This window comes from Hippichthys cyanospilos, chromosome 9 (assembly GCF_059441005.1).
Source record: "Hippichthys cyanospilos isolate Australia breed blue-spotted pipefish chromosome 9, RoL_Hcya_1.0, whole genome shotgun sequence".
NCBI lineage: Eukaryota > Metazoa > Chordata > Actinopteri > Syngnathiformes > Syngnathidae > Hippichthys > Hippichthys cyanospilos.
In genome coordinates this window covers 21,634,406-21,648,166 of record NC_142377.1, presented here as the reverse complement: position 1 = coordinate 21,648,166, position 13,761 = coordinate 21,634,406, and the positions used below count along the sequence as shown (strand labels likewise).

Genomic DNA, 13,761 nt, shown 5'->3' with positions numbered 1-13,761 from the left:
GAGCGACGGCCATCTTTTATGTATTGGACTGGTAACGTTGCTAGCATGTTGGTTGTTGTACAACTCACGGCACCAAATTACCCACAGGGTTTGAGTCACAGGGTGCGTCGCTAGAATGAACGCAATCACCAAAGAATTCATGTCTAGCGATGACGTGCTCAGCAAATTTTCTCCTTTGAAATCATTGCACATGAAACTGATGAACTTTCACTATTCTGCAATTGCCGAGAAGGAGCATTACTACAATGAGTTTCACATTTCCTCCATGAAGAATATTAAGTTACAGAACCAGCTTATGTCGCACAAAGCTGAAAACAAGAAGAACAGCGAGACCATCGCGGAACAAGCGGAAGAAATCGCTTATCTAAAAGAAAGGCTTCAAGTTCAGGAAGCAGAACTTCAGCAGGGTAAGATAAATGTCAAGAAGCAGCAAGATCAAGTGTCCTCGCTAGAACAAAGTCTCCACAAGCAGAGCGAAGAGCTCCGGCAGAGCGAGAAGAAAGTCCAAATGCAGAACTCTAAAATTCATACGCTTGAGGAAACTCTCAATGACCACAAAGATGAGTTTCAGCGAAACGACCAGATTTTCCAGAGGCAAGAGGCTCAAATCGCAGCGCTGCAACAAAACCTCAAGGACCGGATGGCCCAACTTGAGCAAAGCGAGCAGAAGGTGAGGGACCTAGAAGAGAAGTTTCAGATTTATATGGAATCTTCTGAGCAAGACAAATGTGACCAGAAGGTCCGAGAGGAGAAGATGATGGAGAACCTCCAAGCATGTCATGCCAGGCTGAGATCGATGGAAAACCTTAACAAGAAGAAGAAAAAGTCCCCTTTCTGGACTGGCTTCTGGAGTGAGAGAAGGCAGGCGGAAAGCGCTGAAAAGCAAGAAAAAGAGGCGAGCAAAATGAAAGAAAACGAGAAAGCTGATAAGAAGGAATTCAACTTGAAACTGCAGAGCCAGGCAGAGATGAAAACAGAGGAGGAAATTCCAAAGTCTGCACGCAAGGTTGCCTTCAACTGTTGACCGTTTTTAATAGTTGTAGTAGTTTAACAGCTTGACATGATTATGTTTGTCATTTTTACAAATGTAGCAGTGGAGCAAAAATTAAAATTATTTGAAGATTTCTCACAAGGGCTGCACGGCCTCATATTTCAGGTGTTCAATTCCAGCTTGCACCTTCCTTCCTGTGTGGCGTTTGCATGTTCTCCCCGTGCTCACGTGTGTCTTCTCCGGACACTCTGGTCTCCTCCCATCTTCCAAAAACATGGATGTAAGGTATAGAACCATGTGACCCACCCATTTTGTCACTGACGTTTCGGCCGTTGAGAGCGAAGATGTGACAACACCGTGGTAAAGCTGATGTATTCAAGTTAGCCTTGCTCAGCGGGTGGTAATGTAAGATGGCGGCCAACAGCTTAATTTTTCCCAACAGCTATGAAGTAGCATTTTAGTCCAGTGATAGAAAATAGACATGAAGCCTGCCGTTTTGATTTGAAGTCACCATTAGATGATCGATTTAAGAGAAGTCGAATACCCGTACATGCCCAAAAGTGGGGTACCAAACACATCCCTCATTAACTTTGTAGTGATGCTTGGAAATATAGAAGAAATGAGTCCCTAACAACAATCAGCTAGCAACATACACATTGGTGGACATTGTTGTCATAACGTAAAAATTTAAAGGACCCATGCCTGAAGCTAAAAAGGAATTCTGAGATTTTGGGGCGAGACAGCAATTATGGGTCAACCTTTGACTAACTCCTGATTGTGCAAATGCTCGCCATTCAACCTAGCTTAGTAGATATTGCTGTACATGTTGAATATCTGTAAGATGAAGGGGGTGCTTTTAACTTCTGATTCCAGCTTTATTTTTGTATTTATTTTTAATATACATTCATTTATACCAAGGTCCAAGTTACCTTTCATCGGTCTTCTGCCATTATTAACCACTAATGTACACTGTAGATTTCAGCGTTAAATTAAGCTGAAACAAAAAACAAAAAAGTTTGTTTACGCAGCGGTTCACACAGCAGACTTTGTTCTGCTGGCATTGGCTTTGAATTGCCGGTCTTTGAGCGACTCACAATCGCCTCGTGATTGACTGGCGACCAATGTGCCTTTCGGCTCTCGGTCCATCTCCGGCCCCTGCCTCCATCCCGTCTTGGATAAGTGGTGTAGAAAATGGCTGCAATATGAATGTTGGTGTGGTCCCTGCTCAGTCTTTGACAAAAAGCCCGACTTAACGCTTTGAGGACCCCCCGAAGAAAAGAAGGACCGGCTCTTTCTGTGTCGCGGCAAGGGAAAGCATTAATCTGGGCCGGCCGTACACACTGAAATTAATGATCATTTACACTGACGACATAATCAGACTTCACGCCGTCGTCCGATACTAAATTGCTTCTTTTGTTCCACGAGATTGCCGTGTTTTTCTTTTGCGTGCCTCTCTGTCATTGTCTGCCTCCCCCCTTGCTCGCCTCGAATGTTCCCCAGGTTGTTCTCTGTTATTGGTCATTAAGTGTTTCCATGGAAACTGCCACTCTGGCAGAAATTGGCACGCTGTATGAAAAGCGGCTCTGGCCACGTTTGATGTCGAGAGACCTTTTTGCTTTTGGTTGAGATTGTCGGGTTTGATGTGTCACGGCGATGCGAAGGGGTCCATGCTTCACAGTTGCAAGAATGAGGACACGTGCAATAGAGGTCAGACCCCCCCAAACACGTAGAAAAGCATGCATGGCATCCCACTGTTGCTCATCTGCCAACCAGGGTTGGTATCGCTATGAGCGATGACTCTGTTGGCAGGTGACATGTAGGTTGTTTGTGTGTGCGAGGAAAAAAACAAAACAAAGCAAAGAGAACCACCACATATGATAATTGCGTGGGGGGCTATCCATCCATCCCAAGTTATTCACTGAAAAATAATAACAAATATTTCCACCTTGAAAGGACATGCTTTGGTTCAAACGTGTCTCAACGGTTATTACATTTAAAAATGGAACTGTTCTCCACAATTGTCAAAATGTCAAAGTATAGATAGGCAAAACTTTTATAAACTGACCTGCCATAGGGGAGGTCAAGTCAGAAATTGTGTTTACTATATGAATGTATGTGTTCAGATTTGTATTGCGTTTGTGGAATATGAATTGAGAGGCAATAATCAACCATCATCCATCTCAGTGAACGCCAATTTTGCCACTCGCCATCACCTAAAAATACATCACAGTTGCTCAGAATCCGGGTGATGCCACCCCCTAAGGTACAAAGGTCTTGTGATGTATGCCTTGCAAATTGTCATCCAAAATGACAGAAGTCATTTTATGAATGAGCGTGGCATGAAACGCCAAGGGAAAAAAACAACACCGTTAATCCCTTGACTCACTAATTTGAGGTCTAATGACATAACTGGGGCATCGAAGATAACAGATGAAATCTTTTTGCATTGGTACCGCATTAAAAAATAAAAATACATATAAAATGATTCCTTTGACTTCCACTGAACTGAGCTCTTGTGAGGTACAGCTTGCAATATGGCAATTTCCTCTTCAAATGCAATATAAAATAAACCCAGAGAAAAAACAAAATCTCAGACGGTCATTGAACGGAGGTCCAGTGAGATTATGGTGTGATGTCATCTAAATTGGCCTTTTGGGGCTGTCTGTGGGTAATTAGCTTGTGCTCTATGTCTCATGAGTCAACACAGAGCTGCTCTCTATCAAGCTTAGCGGAAATGAGAAAGAAAAACCTACAGGGTCAGGATTTGCCACGTCTGAGAAGGGCATCAGAGTCCTGAATCCCGAGTCCGCTTGTGCGGCGCAAGACTGTAGAGTTGTCGGCGGTTTGAAATGTAACAGCCGCCACCTTTAAATTGCCTCTGGATTCCTAGCCGCTTTGCTCTCTTTTTGCCCGCGGCGCGCCTGAGATAAGAGCGCATGGACAAAATGGCTGCCAGAGCGACAGTCACGCAGGTTAGATAGACTTTCCAGACGCCGATCTCTAAAAATCCTGTGGATTGTCCATGTCAGATGAAAGTTCTATACATCTACTTTATGATGATCATTTTAAAATAGCTAATTTTCATTTTTGGCATCAGGGCTTGGTCCGTTCACAGTTTGGGGTTCTTTTCGGTGTTAAATGTTGAATCAAAATAAACACATACTAGGAGATGATGAAACAGTTTTTGAATGATTTCCTTCAGTTTCGTAAGCTATAGTCCTTGGTAAAACCTGGTATTTAGAATTGTAATCTTTTTAAAATCGCTAATTTCACAAGGATTTAGATGATCGGTATCAGGGCTTGGTCCTTCACTGTTTGGGGTTCTTTTCCTTGTGAAATGTTATATCAAAACAAACACATACTTGCAGTGTATATTGTTTATGAAAAAGTTTTTTGACTTCGTTTCGTCCTTCATTTCGTAAGCGCTAATACCTTGTGTTGAAAATGTATCAGACTTGGTATTGAGAATCGTAATCGTTTTAAAATGGCTGATTTCACACTAATTTTGATGATTGGCATCAGGGCCTAGTCCCTTCACTGTTTGGGGCTCTTTTCTGCGTGAAATGTTCAATCAAAATAAACACGTTCTAGGAGTGCAAGACGCCAAGTCGGACTGATGGACAGATGCCAGCCTGCCAGGCTTCATCAGTGGCATGGAAGTGGTGCGTAATTAGGAGAGGAGGAGACACTATAGCGAGACAATCCCCTCAAGGCTCTGTCGCCTCAGCAGGAGGAACCCACTCAAAAGAACACACATACACGTGCAGAAATACTGTCACGCATGTAGCAAAATATAATGTGTGCCGTTTCGCACGTTTGAAGTCCTTTAGTGCGTGGAAGCGTGAAATCCTGCTCACAACTTCTAACACATCACTCGATTTATCCTTTTGCTTTCCTTTTTTAATGGCATTACTTTGAGCGAATACAATGGGAAGGAAGGAAATTATGGTTGTATATTTAATATACCTCAGTGTGAGGTATCGGTCGTGGATGTCGAGGAAGTAAGAGAAACGACGGCGAGAAGAACGATAGCGAGGGTTATTCTTTTTGCTGCTGTTTATGTGAAAAATCCTCGCAGACGGGGAAAAGCAATTCTCTACCATCAGCAAGTTAATAAAAAGCCCGCACTTTATCTCCGTCGAAAAGACAAATACCATGACGGAGGATGGAAGGGAAGAGAGCTTGGCCCACATTTCCTCTCATCCTTCTTTCCTGCTGCAAGTCACTTATGCTATGAATCGTCGTCTGATGGGGCCACAAGGTGCTGTTGAATCACTTGTGTGGACATGGCTTTTTTTTTCTTCTTTCATGTACAGTGACCATCCATTCATCTCGGGTTGATACAGTATGTTCCAGACCCAGATGCAATGGGAGAAAATTAGCTGTAAAGAAAAAAACATGCTATGGATACCCTTAAAATGTATTCAACACGCTTTGTAAACAAAATGTGCATAAAGCGTGCGAAATTGTGTGCGTTAGCTGACAAGGTTGTGTGATGTGGTTGACAACAGCTCATGCCTAAGTTTGCATGTTTTGTTTACTGTCCAATAAATATCTGTAAAAGAGCACAGGTGAATGTGGCTCACTTTGGATTAACCCTTGTGCAGTATTTTCATCATTTTGGGTCATTTTATTCCAAGTTATTATTGCGGTATTTTAGCCAATGGGTGACGCACCTCTAATAGTGTGATAACATGTTGACTCCATCTTGATGAAATTTGAGCTCCCTTTTCAATGCTTTCCCTTTGCTGTGAAATGCCTTCGATTGGACAAAATACTTCACAAGGGTTAGGCTTACTATCAAATAATTCCGCATTGGACTAATTCTTAATTAATTGATGAATTGCGATGTCTTTCAACACTTATATTACCAATTGAATGAAAAATGTGAAGAGCCCTGCAGCTCCACAAGTCTAAATATGACATTCAAGTTCATATTGTGTCTGTGTAAAATGAATAAAGCTAAGTAGCTAAATCAGGGGTGGGCAATTCAGGTCCTCGGGGGCCTGCATTTTCCTGCGTTTTCCAGTTTTCTCTCTCAAAGGCACCTGATTCAAAAGATTAGGATTATTTTCAAGCCACAGGAGAGCTTGTTGATGAGCTAATGATTTAAATCAGGTGTGTTGGGGAGAGAAAACTGGAAAACGTGCAGGACACCGGCCGTCAAGGGCCAGAATTGCCCACCCCTAAGCTAAACCCACCTATTATTATCACTCTCTGGTGGGGCGACCATTTTGCCACTTGCTCGCCACCAAAAATGACTTCACAGTTGCTTAGGGCTCTGACAATCATGGCTCAACTGTTTTCTGAGTTTGGTGATGTGAAAGTCTCAAACTGAGGTGTAATTGGTTGTTTGTTACCAGAGCACTGAACAAATGTGGTTCTTTTCAGTCGGCAGGACGTGGCAAAATGGCCACCTCCTGAAATGGATGAAAAGCAATGGATTTCACTGCTTAAATAATACTCCACCATTGTGAAATTAACTTGATTACTGTGTTTAGACTTGTGTGGCCGTGCAGAACATAACAGTCTAAAGAACATGTTTTTCTCGATTTCCCCTTTAAACTATGATTTCTAGGCTGTTGTCACAGAATCCTAAAAAGAGACAAAATGCTTCTGTGAAGTACCCTAAGCTATTACTGAGGCCAATACACATACTGTGCACATAGCGATAACGATGTCTGGGACGGGAATATAGGAGGTGAATCGAACCCTGGGCCCTTGGGTCACATATTGTTAAACATTGGCCTACAGCAGTGTTTATTTATTGTTTTCTTGACTCCGGCCGCAGAGCCTCTTCTCACCCAAAACCCAAAGCCTCCCAATTATTCCACAATGACTCGGGCTGCTTGCCGCATGTCATTGAGATTAGGTGAGGTTTATTGGCTTTTTGGGGTTTGACCGTGTCAACGTGTGTGTATGTCTTTGTTCCCACCTGTTTGGATCGCCCGTTGACAATCCCTCTGATAATGTCACCGCCCCCCTCTCCCCCGTTCAATGTCACCCTCCTCTTATCTCAAACTCTCCGAATGGGGTTTATGTAAACATGTTGGCCAGCTTTTGTTTCCTGTGACGTTTGCCTGGATGCGGCGAGCCTGCCAGATAATACCCCGTGTTTCCCCCTGGGGCCCATGTTACAAGCATACCTTGTTCCATTTTACTTTTCTTCATTTATAATCATAAATAAATACATGAAATACTTATATATTTCAAAACTTTGCAAATAAATGTGTTCTTAACAACCAATGATATGTTTTGAATATAATCTTGGGTCTAGTTATCATAAAATGATATTACATGAGGGGTGGCACTCCTCCTGAGACCGCCATGTCTGTTATAGCTCCGGACAACGGTAACTGTAGCACCTCCTGCTGTCCGTAATGAAAAATGATCTAAATCTTACACATTGTCCTTTTAAGAAAAAGACGAAGAGGAATTCACGTCTTTATCTCACGTCTTTATCGTTGTAAATATGAAGATAATCAAAAGGTTATTTTATTCATTCGATTTTTCTTTTCATTCATGTAGATTGAATTTAGTTCTACTTTTCTCCAAACAACATCAACATAATAAAATAAGGTATGCATTTACCTCCCTCTCTTGGCACATCCCCAGCTCTTAATCCCTACAAGACATTAAAATTGCAAAGTAGAATTACTTTAAAGTCATACTGTTGTTTCGTACATGCCTGTGCATGTTTTTAAGCAGCTTTTGGATTTTGTTTAAGCGTGTTTAGTAATAACAGTGGGGCAACACAGTGATGAAGTGGTTACCCTCATAGACAAAAATTTTGGGGTTTGAATGTTTACTCAGCATGTTGTCTCCATGTTTTCTTTGTTGTTTTTTTTTCCAGCTTTCTTTTCTTCGTCCCACATTTAAGATTTAGCTGACTTTGTTGTGTGGTTTGGCGAACGCACAAATTCTCGTTTTGTTTAACAGAAAACGTCAACTTGTAGCAGCAATAAACAGTTTAAAGCCTCTTTTTTTGAAAGATTATTCACTATTTAAAAAACTGAAACATCTACTGAAGAGAGTTCAGTTAAGGCATCGCTGTATTTTCCCAAGTAAATAATGAACGAAAAAATGTGTCAGAAAGGGCCATTCATTTGAACTTATTGCTTCCTTTTAGCGGTAGAGCCGTTAGTGTTGATGTGGTCGTCCTTCCGCGTTGAGGAGGGAGGACCGCTTATCTCTCCGTGAAGTCAGCCACAATAGGGCCCCGTCCGGCTGCTTGACAGAGACGGATGCCGCGTCATTAAGGAATATCAGTGAGCGGCCCAGGCTTCCTCCGGCCCCCAAGAGCAGCGAAAGACACAGCACACCAGAAACTTCTTGAAGTTGAATAAAAGCCAAGTCCTGCTGTAGGCCAGACAAATAACGCAGGAAGCACAGAGACATTGACAGCTACAGTTGATGTCATGTTTTGGGGAAGAGTTGTATGCCTTAATGAGACAGCAGAGGGAGAAAAACAGACTGATGATGAGTGTCAGCAGTGGGAAAACATGTACACAGGCTGTCAGGGAGACTTAATTCTACAAGGAGTGCAACTGTGTTAGCATGTGTAGCTAACTAAAGGCGGCAGACGACAATGTGCGCTTGCTGCAACGTAATACTAATGAGCTATGACTATAATCTCATATTTTCCGTCACCGGCAATGGTACATTACTATAACCCGCCGTCTTTTTGTTTTTTGTTTGTTTTCTTACATAACGTGTCTATACTCGAGTTGGGTGACGGATGAGCTGGAGCCAATTGAAGCTAATTTTGGATCAGAAAATTGTCGCCCGCCCCAGATTGGCCAACAGTCACCGAGCATATATAGACTGTGTCCCTTACCTTACCCTATACTATACTATAAATAAGACTATTACTTTAAAAGCTGTACAACTATACATAAGCCTGCGTCCTTTTAAACATTAACAAAAGAAAAAAAAGCAATGTCAATCAACTTTCAACAACTGTTAATTCATCTTTGCAGCGTTTATACGGGTTACAGCTTAGTCTAAAACAGAAAAAAATAACCAAGTGCCTAAAACTTAAAAAAAAAGATGAGAACTGAATCAGAGGGGTCTATGAGCTGGTTTTGTTCTGGTCCCTCACCTACAGTAGGACCTGTTTGCCATGGGTGACCCTGCCAGGGACTCAGTGCCCTAACTTAGCTACTAGGATCATTGGGACATGCAAACCGTGCGCCACGGTAAGGTGACGGCTCATGGAGGTTGGAAGTGATTGAATGTTTATTTTTTAGACTTCCACGTACCTAATTGAAGCAGTACCTGGCACAATTCCCAACATGCCTGATGTACTTATCATATATTAGAAAACTAAATCTCCCATCACTTAAACTCTTGTATGACTTGAATTGCAACATATCACTGATCTCAGAGTTTAAGAACAAAACATTGGTTTTAATTTCAACTAAAGAGCTTTAAAAATCATTTTTAAAAAGCCAGTCGGTGGAATGGCTTATTTTAGTGAACAGTTCATGAATGACGGTTCCCTTTAAAGAGACAAAGTCAGTTTTCTTCTTCTGCCAGAAGTAAAAGGATTCACAGCGCCAGTTTTTATTCTTAATTTTGCATTTTAAACCTTTATTAAATAGAACGCCGTATTAAGTGTAGTTTGTTTAGAAGGGTAGAGGGGGTTCATTCTGGCTCAAGAGGTTTAAATCCCCCCCTTCAACAAAGTCAACTTCTACTTGTGAGAATTTCGTGCGTTTCGGGGTTCTCGTGAAATGTATCACTTGTGGAAAGTGCCGGAACACTGTATGTGATGTCAACGTCAATTTGAATTTGATCAATTTCTGAGCAACATCTTGTGAATACAAATATGGAATGTGATGCGTGTGAAGGGACATTTTTTTTAACTTGTTTTCTGGCATGCCATCACCCTCTGTTTTTCCATCTGTGTGTTTACGGCGGCACTCTTGATTTTTTGCCACACTGGTAGCCGTCATCATGGCTTAATGACGAGCATGACAGAATGCGTGCGATGTGCACAAGCTGTACCCGGAGCGCGTCGATGTGCGAGTTTCATTCTCTTGCGTCCTCCGTGCCAACGAAAGCATATTGGTGGCAATTGGCAGTCGCCGGTGTCATATCCTGTGTAAAGTGTCAGCAGCAGAAGGTCTGATTGGCCGTCATCGCCGTTCCCTCAGAGAATGACAGGCCGGCGTCGAATGCTGCCCAGGCTTCGCCGCCTCAAGCCAACTGGATGACTGATTAACACTAATCAACGTTTTAATCCAAGAGCAAATGAATCTCTTTTGCAATTTTAATGGGCAACACAAGACAGTCACGTTATGGTGTTTATTTGCTTTTTTTTTTAATGACTGGAATTATTTTTCTATTAGACGAAACATGCTGTTGTATAAGATTGAACATTTAGCGGTTTTAGCAGATGTCTGATATGTTTTTGTCAGCGTTCTCAAATTTTAGCACACAGTGCAGTGCACAGTTCATTGCACCGGGGCGGCGCTACTTTAAAAGTGAGTGCAAAGTGCTCTATTAAGGAGAGCTGATGCACAGATTGCATTTTAACTCTTAGCGCTTCATCATGTTGCGCTTGTCGCTTGGTGTGCGGATCAGTGCATGTGGTGCATGTAGGTGGCATGTCAGAAAACTCAGAGAATTTGGATGTCCACTTGAAAATCAGAGATGCCCGTTTTGCATTTGCCTGCATTTGCTATTCGACGTCAGGGTCCTACTGTAAGTCTGTGTACCAACAACCTCACTAAACTCGTTTGAGGTAGATGCGCTGACAACTAGTGTATCATCCACCCAAGTAAAAGACAACATTTTTGACTTACTTTGTCATAATCATGTCACAAAATATTGTCCTTTTTAAAACATTCCCATTTAAATGCTGTAGTCATGAACATGCTTGTTAAACTCCACCGATGCCCAAATATTTTAAATACCCATTCCGATGCGTTGACAATGTCCTATTATAACAAACATGGCTCCGCTCATTATTTATTTATAGAGCTGTCCTTTCTAAAGTTAACTTTCGTTTGAATATGAATTATACATGTCGCACGGTGAGGCAACCGTTACTCCGTAATTCTATAATTGCCCTTGCCAGCCAGTGGCTACCAAGAACTTTATTGTGCACTTTAAATCACTGTTAATTACTTTTATTAATGCATGTGAGATACTTATTTTCAATTAGATCAAATATAAACATTAGATTTTCATGTCCCAACTGTGTACACACAATTTTCAGATAAATTAATGCTTGTAACTGGCAGGATTTTCAGCATGTATTATTAAAACACCATGAAGTAACAAATGCAATAAAACAGTCTTTCCTTGGGCAATGTACAAAACGCCAGCGAAAGCGATTGCTTTTCAGTTTGTGTGGCAGTAAGTGATACAAAAATAAACATAGGCAACAGCAGTTGTGGAAAACTGTGCAGGCGGCTCCATTACGCTTGTGTCATGCTTGATCAAACTGAGCCCAGATAGAATACTGACCTGTCATCACTGATATGCATAAAAAATGTAGCTGAGGAGCCAATATGATTTCTGGACTCACAAAAAGACTGGTATATTATGGGGGAAAAAAAACAAACAATAATAATAATGATAATAGTTGTGATCATTTTTGATGATACAATTGCGATTGAATGAAATATGTATTCACTGCCAAAATGGCTTTTTCGCAGATTTTGAAGAATAGATGTGTTTAAGTATTTTTGCATTACCTGTCCATATGTGTTCTTCGATGTTTGTGTGACCTGTTTGTTATCTGAAGGAACATGAAGCCTGGAAATTGATGGCAATTTCCCCTTAGCCCGTCAACTGGAATATTCCATTGACTCCAAATGTTAACACTGGCAATCTTTCCAAAACACAACATATACTTAAACATACAATGTTTGACGGTTGTTGTTGTCGTGTGTGGTTTTAAAGTACGGTAAAGGGTGCGTACGTATTCAAATAGAGTTTTATGAGTGAACGGGCTGCACGATTAATTGATTTTTAATCGTGACTGCGATATTGGCTGCCACGATTATTTAAGATGATAATCGGCAATATTAACATTTAAAAAGCTGGCTACGTATAGCTAAACCTTAAACGCAATCGGTGACCCCCTGAGGCCCTGGCTAGAATAAGACCAAGGCCAAGCAAATTTCATCAGAGTGCTTGGTTGGCGCGGCGCAAACCTGGGAGACCAGATGTGTCAGCTCACTGGGCCAGTGGCTGCCTGCCCAGTTTTCAGCTTGGTACAAAGCCAATAGATGCCTTTGTTTCCCTTTTGCTGCACATCAGCACATCACTTTGACATATGGAATATTTTTGAAGACATGCTTATGTTTGCAACTCCAGGAGAATCGTGACTGTGACAGTAGTGCAGAACCTTCCAGGCGCACTTGGTACAACATGCATTTATGGGGATTCTACTGAAAGATGATTCTTTTACTGATTACGGCTGCAGATTTCCAATGTTGTGTTTTTTCAATTTTGTTTTTAAACAGATGATCCCATCAAGTAATCGGATATTAAGTGGAATGCCCGATTGTTGGCGTAGGTATTTGGCAAGTCACTCCATCCATCCATTTTCTGTAACTGCTTATCCTCACTAGGATCGCGGGTGTGCTGGTCCCTATCCCAGCTGGGACACCCTGAACTGGTTGCCAGCCAATTTGAAGGGCACACAAAGCTGAACAACCACTCACAATCACACCTAAGGAAAATTTAGAGATTCCAATGTACTGCAGTTTTTGCGGGAATGAGGGAGGAAGCCAGCGTACCCAGTGGAAACCCACGCTGGCATGGGGAGAACATGCAAACCGGGGCGAGCTGCAATTGAACCAGGGACCTCGAAACCGTGAGACGGACAAATTAACCATAAAAGTTATAATATCGGCCCTAAAAACTGTTATGTCCTCTGTCGTGTTCAGTCAACCTGGGACATTTAATAAACAACAGGTAAAGAAGAAAGGCAACAGACACAAACGCTTTTGCTCGCGAGGAGAACAGACAGATGCGCACAGCTACTCTGGCCACACCTTTTCAAGTCCTCCTTTTTATTAATTAGCGTCGCTCTTTATTGACAAACGCTGCCGCCCTGAAGGTTCAGCAACGTGACAAACATCAAACAATAATGGAATTATCGTGTGTGTGCGCGTGCGTGTGCGTGTTTGTGTATGTGATCGTTCTGCTCTGTTCTTAGGTCGTGATGTCTCCTATCCTGTGAAGCTGCATGAGTCATGTTCCTTCCCTTTCATTGTTCTTTCTCTGTTAACAGACATATTATACACACACACACTTATATATATATATATATATATATATATATATATATATATATATATATATATATATATATATATATATATATATATATTTATATACACACACACACACATACAGTATTCAGTTCGTGCTTGAAATGTATCAGTAGAGAAACACGGGTTCACTGTCATACAAATAAGTTGATGTACAGCCACATTGAAGAATTTTGGACAGTGAGTAAAGTCAAGGAGCCGCCGTTCATCTAATTTGTTCCAGACTGCGGCTTGCCCTGCTAAGTGTGGTGCCATTAAGGATCTCTCTTACTGTTTACTTATGCCACTGCGCCGAGGCTCACGGGAGCGACGGCAGACCGCTTGCCTCTTTGGTGGATCATGTTTACCGTGGTGTGTGCTCACTTCAGAGCAAGCATGCTGCTCCCCTGTGATTAAATTATTTATCCCCTTAAAACAATTGGAGGTGCACTGTGTAACCTGAGTTGCGCTTCTCCCTTTGTGTGTGCGTGCGTGCAG

At 41.8% G+C, this 13,761-nt stretch overlaps 2 protein-coding genes across 4 annotated transcripts in view; both read left to right on the top strand.

The window, feature by feature from the left end:
* The window catches only part of cacna2d2a (calcium voltage-gated channel auxiliary subunit alpha2delta 2a), a 134,793-nt gene that overhangs the window by 25,050 nt on the left and 95,982 nt on the right, over window positions 1–13,761 (top strand). The gene's annotated exons all lie outside the window — the stretch shown is intronic.
* Window positions 9–1,024, top strand: LOC148419459 (uncharacterized). Its single transcript, XM_088424125.1, has one exon. It carries the CDS (start codon window positions 116–118, stop codon window positions 1,022–1,024), a length of 909 nt encoding a protein of 302 aa, XP_088280251.1. The 5' UTR covers window positions 9–115.

Excerpts from the sequence above, each read along its gene's own strand:
- LOC148419459 (XM_088424125.1), top strand. The coding sequence starts at position 116 with ATGAACGCAATCACCAAAGAATTCATGTCTAGCGATGACGTGCTCAGC.